The sequence below is a fragment of the Caretta caretta genome, chromosome 23 (assembly GCF_965140235.1).
Source record: "Caretta caretta isolate rCarCar2 chromosome 23, rCarCar1.hap1, whole genome shotgun sequence".
NCBI classification, from domain to species: domain Eukaryota; kingdom Metazoa; phylum Chordata; order Testudines; family Cheloniidae; genus Caretta; species Caretta caretta.
In genome coordinates this window covers 879,778-897,174 of record NC_134228.1, presented here as the reverse complement: position 1 = coordinate 897,174, position 17,397 = coordinate 879,778, and the positions used below count along the sequence as shown (strand labels likewise).

Here is a 17,397-nt window from a genome sequence, read left to right as displayed (position 1 = left end):
CCTGTGGGAGAAGGGGTTCCTATACCGAGAATGGGCTCCCACAAGGGAAGTGGAGTCCTGTGGGATCAGGAGGCAGCTGGTGGTCCCCCAGAAGTATCGCCGCAGGCTCCTGTACCTGGCCCATGACATCCCCCTCGCAGGGCACCAGGGAATCCGGCGCACCCGGCAGAGGTTGCTACAGAACTTTTACTGGCCCGGGGTCTTTACCACGGTCCGGCAGTATTGCCAATCCTGCGACCCTGTCAGAGGGTGGGGAAGGCCCGGGACAAGGGGAAAGCGGCTTTGAGACCTTTGCCCATCATAGAGGAGCCTTTCCAGAAGGTGGCCATGGACATCGTGGGGCCTCTCAGCAAGACGACCCGGTCGGGGAAGAAATACATTCTGGTGGTGGTAGATTTTGCCACCCGCTACCCCGAGGCAGTGCCCTTAGCTTCCATTGAAGCAGACACCGTGGCCGATGCGCTCCTGACCATTTTCAGCCGAGTGGGGTTCCCCAAGGAAGTCTTGACAGACCAAGGCTCCAACTTCATGTCGGCCCTGCTCCGGTGCTTGTGGGAGAAATGTGGGGTCCGGCACGACTGGGCCTCAGCTTATCACCCCCAGTCCAACGGGCTGGTGGAGAGGTTTAACGGGACGCTAAAGATGATGCTGAAAACCTTTATGAACCAGCACCCGCAGGATTGGGACAAGTACTTACCTCACCTGCTGTTCGCGTACAGGGAGGTGCCCCAGGAGTCTACCGGATTTTCGCCTTTCGAACTGTTATATGGAAGGAGGGTGAGGGGCCCCCTGGACCTGATGAGAGACGAGTGGGAGGGGAAGGCCACTCCCGATGGAGAGTCAGTGGTGGAGTATGTCCTGATCTTCCGAGAGAGACTGGCTGAACTCATGGGCCTGGCCAGGGAGAATCTGGCCAGAGCCCAGAAGAAGCAGAAGGTCTGGTATGACCGCACGGCAAGGGCCCGTGCCTACGCCACCGGGGATCCGGTGATGGTTCTCATCCCTGTGAGAAAGAACAAACTACAGGCCGCCTGGGAGGGCCCTTTCAAGGTCGTCAAGCAGCTCAATGAGGTAAACTATGTGGTGGAGCTGTCGAACCGGGCGCACCACCGCCGGGTGTACCATGTGAATATGATGAAGCCATATTATGCCAGGGGGAATGTGGTGTTGGCCGTGTGTGGACAGTGGGAAGAGCAGGGAGATGACCCTTTAGTAGATCTATTCCCTGGGACCAGAGCTGGTTCCCCCCTGGAAACAATCCCCCTCTCGGATCAGCTAACCCCTGCCCAGCAAGCTGAGGTCAGGGGGGTGCTGCATCCGTACCGACAGCTGTTTTCCAACCAGCCTGGACGCACTAATCTGACTGTCCACCGGGTGCAGACAGGGTCGCACCCGCCGATAAGATGCTCCCCCTTCCGAGTCACAGGGAAAACTGCTCAGGACCTGGAAAGAGAGGTCCGGGACATGCTGGCTTTGGGGGTGATCCAGCCATCTGCCAGCCCTTGGGCCTCGCCGGTGGTGCTGGTCCCCAAAAAGGACGGGTCGGTCCGGTTCTGCGTGGACTATCGGAAGCTCAATGCCATCACTGTATCTGATGCCTACCCCATGCCCAGGCCGGACGAGCTCCTAGACAAACTGGGAGGAGCTCGGTACCTTACCACCATGGACCTTACAAAGGGCTACTGGCAAGTGCCGCTGGATGCAGATGCCCGACTGAAATCGGCCTTTATCACCCCTCTGGGGCTCTATGAGTTCCTGACCCTGCCTTTCGGCCTCAAGGGAGCGCCGGCCACCTTCCAACGCCTGGTGGACCAGCTCCTGAGGGGGATGGAGAGTTTTGCCGTGGCGTATATTGATGACATCTGTGTCTTTAGCCAGACCTGGGAGGACCACGTGTCCCAGGTTAGACAAGTGCTGGACCGACTCCAGGGGGCTGGGCTGACTGTAAAAGCGGAGAAGTGCAAGGTGGGGATGGCGGAAGTGTCTTACCTGGGCCATCGGGTGGGGAGCGGCCGCCTAAAGCCGGAACCAGCCAAGGTGGAGGTGATCAGAGACTGGCCCGCTCCCCACACCAAAAAGCAGGTCCAAGCCTTTATTGGGATGGCAGGATACTACCGAAGATTTGTGCCCCACTTTAGCGCCATAGCCACCCCCATCACTGAGCTATGCAAGAAGGGGAAGCCAGACAAGGTGGTCTGGACCGAGCAGTGCCAGGTGGCTTTCCGGGCGCTGAAGGAGGCTCTGGTCAGTGGCCCAGTTCTGGCGAACCCGGACTTTGACAAGGCCTTTGTGGTGTTCACCGACGCCTCCGACACGGGACTGGGGGCGGTGTTAATGCAGGAGGATGAAAAGGGGGAGAGACACCCCATCGTGTACCTGAGCAAGAAGTTGCTACCCCGGGAGCAACACTACGCGGCCATCGAGAAGGAGTGCCTGGCCATGGTGTGGGCCCTCAAGAAACTAGAGCCCTATCTCTTCGGGCGGCACTTCACCGTGTACACCGACCACTCGCCCCTGACCTGGCTGCACCAGATGAAAGGAGCCAACGCCAAGCTCCTGAGATGGAGCCTGCTCCTGCAGGATTACGACATGGACGTGGTCCACGTGAAGGGAAGTGCCAACCTGATAGCGGATGCGCTGTCCCGGAGAGGGGGCCCCGAACTTCCCCAGGTCACTGGTCACAGTGACCCCGCTCAGTTCAGTCTCGAAGGGGGGAGAGATGTGACGAAGTGACTCAGCAGGGAGGGGGGAGTGTTGACCTGGGAATGTGCCCTGGGGATGGGAGACCTGAGAGCCTGTCACCTGAGCCAGGAGGGGGAGGGGGAGGTAACACCTCTGCCCGGGAATGTGAACAGAGGCTGCAGCAGGGAACCTGCTGGGTGGGGTTAGTTGGCAGTTTGGAGGCTGGGGAGAGGAACACAGGGAACCCCAGGGCTGGGGTCTAAGCTCCCTGCTCCCCCAGAAGGACGTGATCGAGGGGCCCTGGTTGTACCCACAAGCTCTGTTGTGGACTGTGTTCCTGTTGTCCAATAAACCTTCTGTTTTACTGGCTGGCTGAGAGTCTCAGTGGATCCCAGGAAGAGGGGTGCAGGGCCTGGACTCCCCCACACTCCGCGACAGTGGGATAAGGGTGTATGATCCTTGCAGAGCCCTAGAGGGCAGGTGTGTGCAGGGGTCTGGACCCAGACAATGGCCGACACCCTGTTTCCTGGCCACTGGTGGCCTGGGCCCTTCCCCCCTGCAAGGTGAGAGCTAAAGGGTTGGAGAACAAAGGATTCTGGTGACCTCCTGGCCCGGAAAAGGAACAAATCCCAGAGGAGGAGGGACTGGAGAGAGTTTCAGTTTGGGGCTGGCTGGGACATGGAGTGAAGGGCAGACGTGGTTGTCTGGCTCACTGCCCCCCAAAATGGACCCAGCTGAGGGGTCCTGTTCTCTGCACCTGCAAGCTCTGTGTTAGATCATGTTCCTGCCGTCTAATAAACCTCTGTTTTACTGGCTGGCTGAGAGTCCAGTCTGACTGCGGAGTTGGGGGGCAGGACCTTCTGGCTTCCCCAGGACCCCGCCTGCGCGGACTCGCTGTGGAAAGCGCATGGAGGGGCAGAGGAGGCTGAATGCTCCGAGGTCAGATCCAGGAAGGTGGAAGCTGTGTGTCCTGCAGACAGGCTGCTCCCAGAGAGGAGACTTCCCCAGAGTCCTGCCTGGCTTCGTAGGGAGCAGGTCCAGAGCATCGCCCAGGGACCCCGTGACAGTGGCTGTAAAAAGTTTTTGGGGTCTGATTTCCTATTAGCTGAGACAAGATGGGACAACTTCTGATGGTGAGAGATGTTTTGGGGCTTACACCGAGCTCTTCTTCAGATCTGGGGAATGTACTCGGTGTCACAGCTAAATTCCTCCGAGCTAGGCTGTTTCCAGTCCTAACGAGGATGGGGAGCCGTTTCAAACTCTACATCAGCAGTGATTAGATCGCCTGCCAGCTCAGGAGAAATCCCAATTCCCTGCGCAAGGCTCCTGGGCTCTGTTCTCTGCTCATCTATAGGGAGCAGGATTCTCAAGTGAAAGGAATCTGGTGGCACCGGCAGCTTTTATGGGCACCCTTCGCAGAGGAGAGAGCCACAACTCTGCATGAAGTATTTTGCAGTAGTCAAATATGCTAATGAACCCTGCTGGAGAGGCCAGTGAAGGGCTGCTCCCTACAGTTCATTCCCCATCCCTTGTCCAGTTCTCTCTCAAATGTCTCATGCATTGCAGTTTCCATGCAGTCCCTAAGAAAATTGTCCCACAGCTTCATTGTCTGGAGTGGGCTCCCAATATTAGCCATGGAGTCTTTATCCTACCCTGCACAGCGATAGTCCCTCTGTAGCACCCTCAGTCTCCACCCACTCTTCCACTGTGCAGTGCCAACCTGCCTCTCACATCCCCTCCTGGCCACATCCAGGCTTCCCGATTGCCCCCCAATTTCTCCCAACTGCCACCATCCCTTCAGTACTACCGGGGCTTGCCCTCATGTGGTCTCAGCATCTATTGGTGCTAGACAGCCACGCTTAAGGAAGAGGAAGGACAGGCTAGGGTGCTGGACTGGGGCTCAGGACACCTGGGTTCAATTCTTGACTCTGCCACAGATGTCAAGTCACTGAATCCAACTGGTGTGGCAATTCCCCGATAACGTGGAGATGATACCTCAGAGGGGGAGTGTGAAGATAAAGTGCCCAGTTGTGAGGTGCTCGGGGCAGAGAGACACACAAGTGCTTGGACAGACAGCAAAGTCACCTTCTCTTAGCAACTCTTTCCTGAGAATACAATCAACCCCTTTAACCCTGCCATTATTTCTCTACGGTCAGCACTCCGATATTCACAGCCAGGATTATTGCTGTTCTCCAAACAATGTTACATGCCTGAATAGGATTGGATTAAAAATGAACTGGAAACATGCCTGCAAAGTGCGTGTCCTCCCACCCCATCTGTTAAACACAGAAACAGTGAGCGGGTTTAAACTCTCTCCCCCATTCTTCAGACAGTAGAACAGTCCTGCCCAAAAGAGTGCTGCAACGAGAAGAGACGGGATTTTTTAACTCCCCTATGAAAATGAAGGGTTACAACTACTTTGTTGCTATAATTTGTAAAGAGCTATCAGGAAACACGTATGTAGTTAACCCACACATGAGCCAAATGAACCAGAAACCTTTAAAATAACTGCATCCTTTAATGGCAGTAATACAATTACAGAGGATTAAAGAGCTCACAGGAGAAATATAGATGACATTTTTGGAAGACAAATGTGCAATAAAAAAAGGGAAAAAAAAAAACACAAAGCCATGCAACGAAACAGTCATTGTAAAAACCCCAAGACAGTATATACATATTTGCATCAACAGCTTCAATTCTGAAATAGTATTTACAGCTTATTACAATCTCAGTTAGAGCATTATTTTTTTTTCTCGTAAAGCTCTGGCAGATGGAAAAATACGAATGGATTAACGATGGGTGACTATATTCCACAATAGAGCGTCACTCCTCTTCATATTCTGGATTGGGTTTAATAGGGTTTTTTTTATGTATGTTACAAATGTTTAGGGTTATGGTACAAACGCCACTGAATTCACATCTCTCTCACTAAAAGCAATCTCACATGGAGGAACAGGACACAAATGATTGATTTCACTTCTCTCTTTTTTGTTATAGTGATACCAGCCAAACTCCAAAGCCATAAGTCCATGTCACGCTTCACTGCAGGTTAAGAGCTGAGGCTGTACCAAGAGAAGGCATGAGGTAAACCACTTCAACAGTGCGCTAACTACTACACACAGATGCCACACTGATTCATTGAAAACCAGTAAACAATTTCAGGGAGAGATGCAAGCAGAAATTTGAATAGATTAGATCTCCATTGGACATCCACATATCAAACAGATGGGCACAATCCATTGGCATCTGAGTTTTCTGGAATCCAGCTGGTTTGAGAGACGTTGTTTAGAGTAAGTTTGATATAACCTTTTGCCTCAAATTAAAGTGGGGTGCAGGAAGAAGTAAAACACATAGCATCCAAAGGGAAGAAGACAAGTAAATTAACACCAAACATAAACGTAACAAAACTTCAGAGTCCAGACTGGGTTTTGTTAACTGACGAGAGTTAATTTTGGCATTATTAATGTTAATCTCACATGCACCAAAAACAAAGAACACCCATTATCTGTAGAACTGTTTCAAAACAAATTATACGCTTACAGCAAAACTGAGCTGTTTTTTAAGCAGCTGTTCCACTGTTGGACAATTCATCCTAAACCAGATTCAATGACGGTAGCCAGCGTACTGAGAAATGTTTTTCCTCTCACACTACTCCTTATGCAAACACCAGCCCGATGACAAGCCACTGTGACATGATGCAATGGATGAATTCTCAAACCAGACAGGTACAGCCACTTGGGAAATATTCTGCAATAAAACGGGAACCTCTCTTGGTGAAGGTGGGTCAGCTGGGATAGCCTGGCACCAGATCCCCATCTAAGCTGGTGTAGCACTCCCTGGTGCGAGGCTCTGGGGAGGGAGAGTTACGACACGCACACTGTGCCTTTAAAACACTCACCAGCACCAAGTATTTGGTCTCTCTGATAAAAGTTCTGGCTTGTACCTCCGTCAGAAGAAAGCGCTGTACTCAGTTCACACGCCATGGACATTTTTCTAATCGTACCACAGACATTGAGCTGGCTGGAAGCGTCAAGAAGAATACACCTGGCTCAGCCATGGTCATAAAACTGTGTTTAAAATTTAACTTAGTCTCCATTATTTCACAGGAGTTGATACTGCATGTTGGTCATGTACATCGTACAGATCCATGCCTTAACATATGGCTAAAAAGGTGCGAGCATTTTAGCTTTTCCTTGCTGCAGTTTATGCTGTAAAGACACTTTGCATAAAATGTCTTTACCTTCCAATACTTGTGAACATGTTTGCCACAGGCTTTGCCAGCCAAATACTTGTGAGTGTGGGATACTATCAATATTCCCGTGACAAATGGTGGAATCCAGTTAGCTCCACAGTGATACAGCTATCAAAAAAACAAGAAGTAGGGGGTAGGGGACACCGTGACATCGAGTAACCACAGAGGCTACCAAGGGGAACGTGGGAAGGAGAAAAAAAAAATTTAACACATTTTCATCGTCAGAGGCAAAAGGAATTTTGCCTTTCTGTGCGCAGTGTATTCTAGATTGAGAACAATCTGGGCCTGTGAGATCAGCGGTTTTGACCTATACAAAGAGGCAGCCTCACAAAGATCTAGCACGTCTAAGACAAGTGCAGGGCTGAGGGATGATCAGGAAAACGTAAGCTACAGACTTGTCTGTTGGAAAGGTTTATAAATCTGTTACCCCCTTTACTCACTGAAACAGCCTGTAGCAAGAACACTGAGCCACAGAAAGGAGTCACCCCAGATCTTCCTTCCCTCAACAACCATTTTCATAACCACAGATTCTACAGTATCCCGTTCATCTTTTGAAAAACTTGATTATCTGCCACTCATGTCCCTTCCCCTGTAGCTGCTTTTCCCTGCACACACTGAAAGCACAGTTCATTGTACTCAACACTTCCATCTACACATTTGTTTCTAAACACACAATGAATCAGAAAAAGTACTCAGCACCTAACATCACTTTGCTTCATCTTTTCTGAAGAACAGCCTCTCTTTCTTAGGGTGGCACTATAGGACAAAACTCGGCCTCCTGAAACGCACGGCATGTAGAGTCACCCGTCCCATCTGGATGGAGATGGGTTTTACCCCTGGTGGGGTGGGGTGGGGATCTTCTACTGAAAATCTTAGAACACAGATTTGTGTTTATGGAAAAACCCTCCATACGCAAAATGCATACAAGTGAAATCTGATTGAGATTAATAATTTAATTTCAATAATACAACCTGTTTTTGGTAGACTGCACAACTTTTTGGGATGCAAATACTCCATGGCCATCCACGGACGGCCTCGAGAACGCGAGTCCTGTTACAACCCAGCTGGGTCTTACAATCAAACCACCTCCAGAAAATGGCATAAAATATTTACTTAAAACAAAAGCAAACAAACCCCCCACAATTACAAAAATAATCCCACATGGTTATGTTTCCATGGTAATTCTGTTCATTGTACTAGAATTTTAAAAAAGACTATGATACAAATACTTTAGTTAGTTACAGTTCAGAAGTGAACACATTCTACTCATCTGCATGGCTCACAGCTTTAATCTGCTAAGCAACACGTATGAACCACGTTTCTCTGCCATCCAGTCTGTCACTACCCTTGTCCTGAATGTAGTATAGGGGACTTGCTCAGCTACTGCAAAGAGAGAGGACAAAAGGGTGGCGTGACAGATCGGCCACAGCTTCCCAAGGAGATTTCAGACAATTCATTATTTTCCAAGAATGATTTCAACTGCACTTTGAAAGAAAGCTCTAAAACAAACGATTGGGGTAGTCAAAGAAAATGCTGGTTATTACTGCACAAGGATACTTTGATTATTAATTTAAAATGCACCTTTGAGACTATATGTTACAGCACTGACCAGAACCAAAATGATTTATATACATGTTATATGGCTAAAGTGAGCACTAATGGAATAAAAAAACGTTACCAACACTGTGCGCTGCAATTCAATACATGGACGCAAGGTCAGTCCTTTAATACTACTGGCAGAACGGTGAAGCTGTGGGATCAAAGCCCTTAAAAACATCTTTCAGAGATCCAGCATCCTGCTGCTCACTGTCCTGGGCAGGACTGTTGCCTGCAAAGGGGCTGCCTGACCCAGGCTTTGTGGTCTGCTTAACCATGCCATAGACGGAGGGCACAGGGAGGTTATGAACCCCTGGCTGAGGTGCAGTCTCCTGGGTGGGTGTGGAGGAGGCGGCGGGGGCGGTGGAGGAGGAGGAGGCCTTGGGACGCGGCCTGTTATAGCTATTGTATCTGTCTGTTGCAAGATCAGCGCCTGCCTTCTCGGCCTCGGGCTGATCCAACGCAGACCTGCGCACAAACAGAGGCTCCTTGGCCTTGTTAGCACTCTTGCTGGCCTCTGGGCCTTTCAGCGATGCATTCCCTTCGCTGGGAGACTCTGCGGCTTTGCCACCTGAACTCGGAGTCCTGGGGTCATACAGGCTAATCCCACTGAGCACGCTGCTTTGGCTACTCCCTTTGCTTAGTCCTCCAGCTGTCAGCAGCCTGGGGTCATAGGGAGCAATGGTGGGAGCTGTCTCGCTGCTGGGCGTGGTAGCAGCCATTGGCTGAGCTGGCTCTGCAGGTTTAGTGGCTCTGGCAGCTGCTGGCTCTGCTGGTTTCTGTAACCTGGGATCAGCTGGTGCTTTGCGCATCCGAGGGTCACTCGGTTTATCGCTCTGCCCGGGCCCTGGACTGCCAGATGCATTCACAGTCTTTAATATTCTTGACAACAGCTCGAAGTCAGGGATGTTGGTGCCAGAACTGGTGGCAGGCTCTGCTTGGGCTGCTGCTCCTCGCTGTCTGGGATCAGAAAGGCCTGTATTTTGGGGCCTGTTGAGTCGCGGGTCAAGGGCAGGTAATGACTGGAGAGCAGCTGGGACAGGAACAAATTCTTGCTTTGGGACAGGCAGTGGAATCAGATCCTCTGGGCTCCACAGGACCATTCGGGCAAAGTTTGGCTTGTTTAGGATCACGTCTTTCTTTATGTGGCTGAACTGCTGCAGCTGAGACCTGGGGTCTCGCAGAGCGTGGGCTGGCAGTGCGTCTAAGGGGATATTGACCGGTTTGTCCCTTAGTGCTCTTTCCCCTTCTTCCTCCTCAGGAACCAAGGCAGCCTTCTGACTGGCAGCAGTGTTGGAATGAGGAGCATCCGGTTTCAGGGCAGGCGTGGGAATGTGTCTTGCTAGTCTTGGGTCAGTGGGCCCTGCGTCCCCAGTGCTAGATGGACCACAAGTATCGGCATTTCGAGACAGCCTGGGATCCCGCAGCACACGTGGATCCGCAGGCCGACTGCTCCCTGCTGGCTGGGCCTTCTGCAGGCGAGGGTCACTCACACCTGGGCCAATGCTGCCACTGATTTCTCCATGGGATGCCTGGGCATGAGGCCTGCTTGAACTTTGCTGCCTTAGGGTTTTCAGTATGGAAGTGACGCTACTTCCACCGTCATCCTCGTCACTGGAATACCAGTTGCCAGGATCACCTGGGAACGAGGAGAAGAGAGTAAGCAAATACCACGGTGTGCACAGCTACAGCTAACCGCAGGGTAACTGGTTCTGTTGGGTCTGCGAACAAGCAGCTCCCTCAACCCCTTGGCAGCTCACGATGCTGCAGTGCTAGAAAGGGGGATCCACAAACATTTAGCAGGCACCCAACCTCACCAAACTACATTAGCTTTGCCAGATCTTTCAGCCAGCTGCTCTTATTTCTGTATCACACTCTTGCCATTTTTCCTCTCACCTATTTCATCCTTCATGAGCACCTTCATCCTCGGTGCTCACCCCAGGCCCTCCTTATGAAGGGAGTTTCTGAATCAGTGCTTGGAAGATTTTTTGGCAAAAGACCCGAGTGCACATTCTTCAGAAACCTCCAGTGCCCTTCTCTACAAAACCAAGATGGCCATCTGCAGAGAATATCTCCCAGCTCCAACGCGGAGGCCCACGCTGGCACCAGGCACTGTCTGTCGAGATCCCAATCTCTATAGCTCCTCTTTTTGTTTTAAGATTTGTCATTTGTAAAATAAAAGCACAAATCCCACCGCCAGCCTGAGCTGTCAAGTATGTTCAAAGAGGAGCTGGGGATGGAAGGGTTGGGATGCAGAATGACATTCCCACAGGGCTGCTAATTTGGAAAACAGGGAGGATGTCTGCCCCCCAAGACATCTTAGCCCTGATAGGGAGGGGCTGGGCAAAGACAGATCTGGGACAGCATTCTCATCCCTGTCACTGACAGACCTGCAAGCGTAGGAGTGTCCAAACACAGCACAGAAATGCAGACGTGCCAGTGCTCACAGCCCACACGGAGGGGGAAGGCAGCGACCAACTCCAGACAACCAGAAATGGTGGGAGGAAACAGGCCAAGGCCTCCTAAGCCAGGACAGCACGTTAGTCTGTGTGGGACCCCTGGTGGGTAGGGTGCAGGGGCATCCTTCACAGACATATCTTTGAACAAGCCTGGTACTCTGCCACTTGCCTTCCTCATTCTCCCGCTCCTGCTTACTGCTCTCGGCCAGTCTTCGAGCCCTCTCCTCCTCTTCCTGCTGCTTCTGCTGGATCCTCAGGTACAGGGCTCTCTGGGCAGATGGCAGGAAGTCAGGGATGTTGGCTGATGGTTTGTGTAACCCTGGAGCCCCTCCTTCACACAAGGAATCAGGTTCCAAGGACTGGTCAGGGAAAAGATGCTCTGCCAGAGGCTCGTCCATATCCTCGTAATTCCCATAGTCCTCTGCATAGAAGGAACAGGGCAAACATTCACAATCACAGGACACTGAAGTTATTTCTCATACAGCTGAATATAGCAGCCGATTCTCAAGAAAGCAGTAAAGAGAGACTTATGCCCATGAAACCAGCCAATGTTTGAGTCTTGTCTGGTGCAAGTTCTGCCCAGCCACCCAGAGCAGCACGTTAAGTGCTCACAGGCAGCTAAACGAGACCAGGCCAACATGGCATCTCCAGCCCCCCCTGCATCAGACCAACTCCTGTCATGGTAAACAGAGACAACCGAAGGACAGTCAGTAAGAGGAACATACCTGGGTCACCCATCAAGCCAGGGTCCATGTCCAGGCCCCCCTCTTGCTGTTGGTAGAAATTATCATAGAAGCTTTGTGCAGGTGGGCCAGGGGGCATCATTCCGGAGTGTGGAGAATCGTCCGGGCCATATGGCATCATTGGGGGCCTGGGACCCATTGGAGGCCCAGGATTCATCCCTGGGCCCATAGGCATATCTGGGTGCATGTCGGGGTGCATATCTGGATGCATGTCCGGGTGCATGTCAGGGTGCATGTCGGGATGCATGTCCAGATGCATGTCAGGATGCATATCTGGGTGCATGTCAGGATGCATATCTGGGTGCATGTCAGGATGCATGGGTCCTGGCATAGGCCCAGGTGGTCCACCAGGCCCAGGGAAGCGGGGAGGTGGTGGAACTGGGTGCCTGGAAGAGAACAGAGGGAAATTTAACTTTTAAAATGCAAACTTGAGATCAGTCACATTTCCCTACAAAGAGCAGGGCTTGCAGCAGGGTCCTTATCAGAACTGGAAGGACAGGCACAGTGCTGCAGGGAATGCCTGTTGAGGCTCCCTGCAGGAACAGACCATGTTGTTTTAATGCACCCACCACAAGAGATGCCCGAAAAGCCTCATTTCCACACAAAAGGTGCCTATTCCACATCTCTCCACTCCAGCAGCCAGCTCTTTACTGTCGAGTTTCAGTAGCAGCAGGACTGTGTCCTCAGCCCTTCTGTACACTGCTATGAAATGGCAGCAGGATGTTGAATTCACACAGTGCACCCCCCTCCCGCCTAGACCACCATGCCATGGCACAGAGGTCTCTCTGGGCAAGGAAGACAGGCTAACCTTGTAGCAAACCAGATGTCAGGAGCAGAACCTTGGCTGGCCTGTTTCTGAGCCTACTCCATAGCGAGAGAACAGGAAATACAGAATGTTCTGATTACACTGTCTCCGTGACTGCAGTAAGGGGTCAGTAGCACTTTGCGTGCAGTGAAGCAACACACAGGTTCCTATTTACCCTGTACTGTGTCTAAAGGATCCACAGAAATTCTGAGATGCATACAGGGACAATTTTACTACTATGCCAATAACACAAAGAAATTCCATATATTAACTACATTAAATAACAACTAGGCTACAAGTGGGAACATTCTGCTTGTGACTGAGAGAGGCTGTGGATGAATTTCATCCTGTAAAACTACTTTAAGACCCTCAGAGAAAAGAGTATGAATAATAACCTATCCATGGCATACATAACCCCCCCTTCCTATTCCTGACTCTCCCACTGAGCGTTATTCCTCTTAACGCATCCATAACTAGTTGGAAGGGAGGGTCATGCTTACCGCACGCCTAGTTTCTCTGCCAGCTGCCCAGTGGGCCGCACCACAATCTCAAACAGAGATGGGATTTTCTTATACATGTCCTGCTGCTGCTGAAGCTGCTGCGGTGAGAGAGGTTCGTGCGGCGGAGGTGGCAGCTGGGGTGGCCCTGGAGGTGGAAGGGGGGGCGGTGGAGGAGGTGGCGGTCCTCCAGGAATTGGCCTGCCATTGGGAGAAGTTGGAGCTGGGGGTCCAGGAGGACGAGGGGGTGTGGGCAGCAGGCCCACTCCGGGTGGAGGTTTCGGTAATGGATTGATGCCCTGTTTCTTTAGCTCTTCAACTTCCTTCTCATCTTCTGCACCTGCTTCTGCATCATCAGCCAGCATCTGAGGGAGAGAGAGAAATGAGAGGCAGTTAAAAGCAACGCCCTGAACAGCCCATGTTGGTATGAGTTTGCCAGGTCTCAGCGCAGCTGCTCAGACCATGGCCTGGGCCCGTGTTTCTCCAGCGCTGAGGCTGCACATGAGAGTCTGCCAGCACGGGCTTGTCTCCTACGGTACATTAAACAGTGTTCTAGCAAGCTGAAAGTGTCCCAAAGCATGGGGCTTCTGCTCTGCAGAGTCAGACCAGGCTCCCTGCACTTCCCTTTTCAGAATTCAATCTCAGGACTCCAAATGACACCCTTGTTACCCGACCTTACAAACTCCTCTCTCCTTGCTGTGAAAGTTTCGCATGGGCAGCAAAATCAGCCAAGGAAAGCCACTCCGAAAGGAACCCACATTACAATTCCCTTTTACCTTGTCCAGCAGCTCCCGCGTTTCGTCTGTGAGCGGCTCATGGGAAAACATACAGTCGTCCCCATTGATACAATTCCCAGTGGTGTGGAACAGTTTACAAGGAAAGTCTCGTACAAAGTGTTAAGGAAAATAAAACTCCTTTGAGTAAGTAATAAAAAATCTGTCAGTGGGCAGACAGGTTATTTTAACAGGCTCCACCAATGGCTCTGATGTGGTGAAACCTCTGCAGTCCCGACACTGAAAATAAAACACAACTGCCCCACACCCACATTTTCCTTTTCTAAAACTCCTGCAAACTCACCCGCTCTGTGCAGCTCTGCGGCCTGAAGACCCCATTCCCTTGTGCTTACTCCATACTGCATTGTTCGCAAGCTGAGCCCACCTTCACCAACATGAAGCCACTCGTGTCCCTGCAGCTGTCATACACTGTTAAAAGCCTACACATCTTAAGATATATGTCTTCCACACTCCCATGGCTAGTCCTAGCCTCCCTCTCCCCGGGGAAACATTAGTGCAGATCTTCATCATGAGACCCTTCCCTTCCTTTCTGACACGCTCTGGTGAGCCGTGAAATAATGAAGATGCCATCACTGGCCTCTGAGTCAGCACCCACTGAAATGAATGGGGCTGTTCACACCTCAGCGTCCAGGCTCTCTGCTGGCTCAGGCAGGCATAAGTTACACTCAGGGTAGTCTCTCCCCCAGTTCCTCCCCTGTTTCAGGCTCTCTGCAAGCTTAGGTAGACGTCTCTGCATCAGTTAACTCAGATCACAATGTGAAGGGTTTGTCTACAATTCTAACAGCTAGAGACCGACTTTTTTTAAACCGAAAGCTGAGATTGAAGAACAAATGAGAGTTCTGTCTCTACCTTCAGCTAGCCCCTCACGGCCCCCTCCCATAAGCCGGTGCACCCCACATTCTGGGAACCGAGATCATACAGGCACTTGCCTGTAGATCGTAAGCCACTTGGTGCAGGGACCTACTCTTCTGGCCCATTTTCCCTGTTGCATAGGGCCGCACACGACTGACTTAAAGCCACTGATCTCCGTGGTGACTGGAAACACAGTGAACAAGAGGAAAGGATATCATGCATGTAAGGGCAATTCTCTGCCCTCGCACAGTAACCAGTAATGTAAAACTTGCACAGTTCCCGTTTCTTTGGTAGTTCGATGTCATGGCTGAAATTGCAGTGCTCCCCCTGTATAGAAAAAGTACAACACCCCCACTGTTAATGAAACAATAAAAGCATACACAATAACAGGGGGAAGCAAACACCTATAAGGCACTTGTTATAGAACTGATTCTCTGCTGGGGTTCTGGCCCTGAAATCCTTGAAAACTGGGCTCTGTGGCCCACGGTTATCCTGTGTTTTTAAAATCGGAGAATCAGGAAGTAGAAAGTAAAACAAGTGTTTGTCTCAGATTGGTGTTTGCACACTTGATTTTCCTTACACTCGGTGTAACTCTCCTAGCACTCAGCACGTTATCACTTTCAACATGTATTCTAGACTCTATGTTCTTTAATGCAAGGACCGCGTATGTCTCAGTTCATATCTTGAACAGACCTGGATGCATTTTAGGTACTACTGAAATGCTTAACAGTAAAGTCAAGGCCACTATTAATTATCTCCTTACCCAGGTACACCTGCCTTCCACAAAGTATTTGCAGATAACTTTTCCTTTTTTATCCGACTGCTGGTGGGGTTTATCATGGTCATTCCGTCTGTAATTTCCACCACTTCCTCCGTCCTGCAGGAATTGTAAGGGTGTAGTTAACAAGCACGAAGAGGCAAATCCTAGCCATGGAAAGAAATTAACCATCTTCCTACAAAATGCATTTCAAAGTCCACATGAAGGTCTTGCAGGAAGGCAGCATAAGACTTGCAGCCTGACCAACTGTAGCTAGATGGAGGGACAGATTTCAACTTGGTTTGTCAGTCAACCCATCAGAATCCGAAAAATCCATCCTGCCTAGAAAAGGGATTATTGTCACGAAGACTGGGTCAGTCCCACTTTTACACTGCTGGGAAATACACAAAGATGAAGTCTAGACTTTGGGCTCATTTCAAGGTATTTCAGAGATCTTTTCTGGTGGGTGGGGAATGGGGGTCATTTTCTGATTGTGAGGTCAATGCATACACTTGGTGACATGAACTCCAATAAGGGCTCCCCTGAGATGCCTCCCTCTTTTTAGCATTCCTTGGTGCCAGTCGAACAGTGCCTGAGAGCACTACATCCCAGACAAAAACAGGCAGAGGAGCCCCTTGAAAGAAGGGAGAAAATCAATGCCCGAGGTTCAAAAATTGGGCTGCTTGAAAGCTTGACTGCCAAGCTCAGGAGTACGTGACCGAACGCCAGTCTCCTGCCACTGAAGTGCAGCTAGGATGAGAAAAGTGGCTAGATAAAAGGAGCCCAGCCTCTTGGCAGATCCGCTCTCTGTGCTGGTCCAGTGTCACTTTACTGAGCAAGACCAACCGTTACTGGCTTTACCCCTGGAGGCCCTGCTGAGGTGGGAAAAGGAGCTGGGGTATGCTCTGCTCTGCATCATCAGGACTGTTAATTATTTCCCAAGTTCTGTACTCCAATGGGGTTGCAGAAGCCAGAGGTCTGGATCTTTACTCTCAGCGATGATGAATGAGATAGAAGGAAGTCAACTTGTGGCTCTGAGCCTAAGGCAATATGCAGCACTGGCAGGCACAGAGCCCTGGGCAGGCTCAGAAAGTCCAACTTCAGTCCCAAATTTCAGAGTTCAATACATGCAAATGAAATTATTTCTGGGGAAGCCTGTCTGGTATGTTGGAGAGAAACCCCATGGGCACCTTTCCACAGGTGACCCAAGTGCAGCAAGACCCCAACGGAGACAAGGCAGAGCTGCTTACCCCCATGTCCTCATCATAGTAATCGTCATCCTCGTTCATTCCGCCACCTTTCCCCATTCCACTTCTGCTCCCGCCTCTTCCTCTTCCCCTGCCCATCCCCTTGCTTCCTCTCCCTCTGGGGCCACGGCCACGCCCCCGATTTAAACCTGCAATAGAGCAAAACAACATCATTATTTATACTCCCCCCCGCCCCCCAAATAAAACCTGACCATTATGATACCACAGGCTGGCTCTACTCTTCGGACTGCGCAGAGCCCCCGAGCACCGTCTAATTCACTCTGCTCTGGGCTCAGTTGTGTACCTCGCCCTCTGCCCTCTTTGCTCCTCCGGTACTGGTTCAACTCTTTTGAATAGTCGTCGTACTCCTCGTCACCCATTGGCTCTTCATTGTCACCATACTGCAATTCAGAAAGAACAGAGCGGTCAGTGCACCGGACTCTTGGCCCAAAACTGATGCTCACCCCACCGCTTCTAATTCCAGAAAAGAATGTTCTCCCACTTAACGCTCCCCATCTCTGGGGGACTCAGATACAGCTCAGAAACGGGCCTTACTTCCATTTCTTCCTCATACATTTCCTCCTCCTCTTCCGGATGTTCACCTCTCCCTCTCCCACGGCTTCCTCGGCCCATGCCTCGCCCTCTCATTCCACCTCTGCCTCCACGCCCTCGGTATCCTCGGCCTCGGCCTCGACTGCCTGTAGAGCGAGCAA

The 17,397-nt window shown here is 51.0% G+C and overlaps 1 protein-coding gene across 1 annotated transcript in view; it reads right to left on the bottom strand.

Annotated features, from left to right (window-relative positions):
• Positions 1–5,180: 5,180 nt before the first annotated feature.
• Positions 5,181–17,397, bottom strand: part of ZC3H4 (zinc finger CCCH-type containing 4) — a 29,756-nt gene continuing 17,539 nt past the window's right edge. Inside the window, exons 5-14 of the mRNA XM_048832876.2 lie at positions 17,240–17,382; positions 16,989–17,085; positions 16,688–16,833; positions 15,444–15,557; positions 14,896–15,007; positions 13,811–13,920; positions 13,038–13,399; positions 11,715–12,118; positions 11,159–11,410; positions 5,181–10,169 (exon numbers count right to left, since the gene is read on the bottom strand). Coding sequence (XP_048688833.1) covers positions 8,665–10,169; positions 11,159–11,410; positions 11,715–12,118; positions 13,038–13,399; positions 13,811–13,920; positions 14,896–15,007; positions 15,444–15,557; positions 16,688–16,833; positions 16,989–17,085; positions 17,240–17,382 — 3,245 coding nt within the window. The 3' untranslated portion in view covers positions 5,181–8,664. The remainder of the gene's footprint in view (positions 10,170–11,158; positions 11,411–11,714; positions 12,119–13,037; positions 13,400–13,810; positions 13,921–14,895; positions 15,008–15,443; positions 15,558–16,687; positions 16,834–16,988; positions 17,086–17,239; positions 17,383–17,397) is intronic.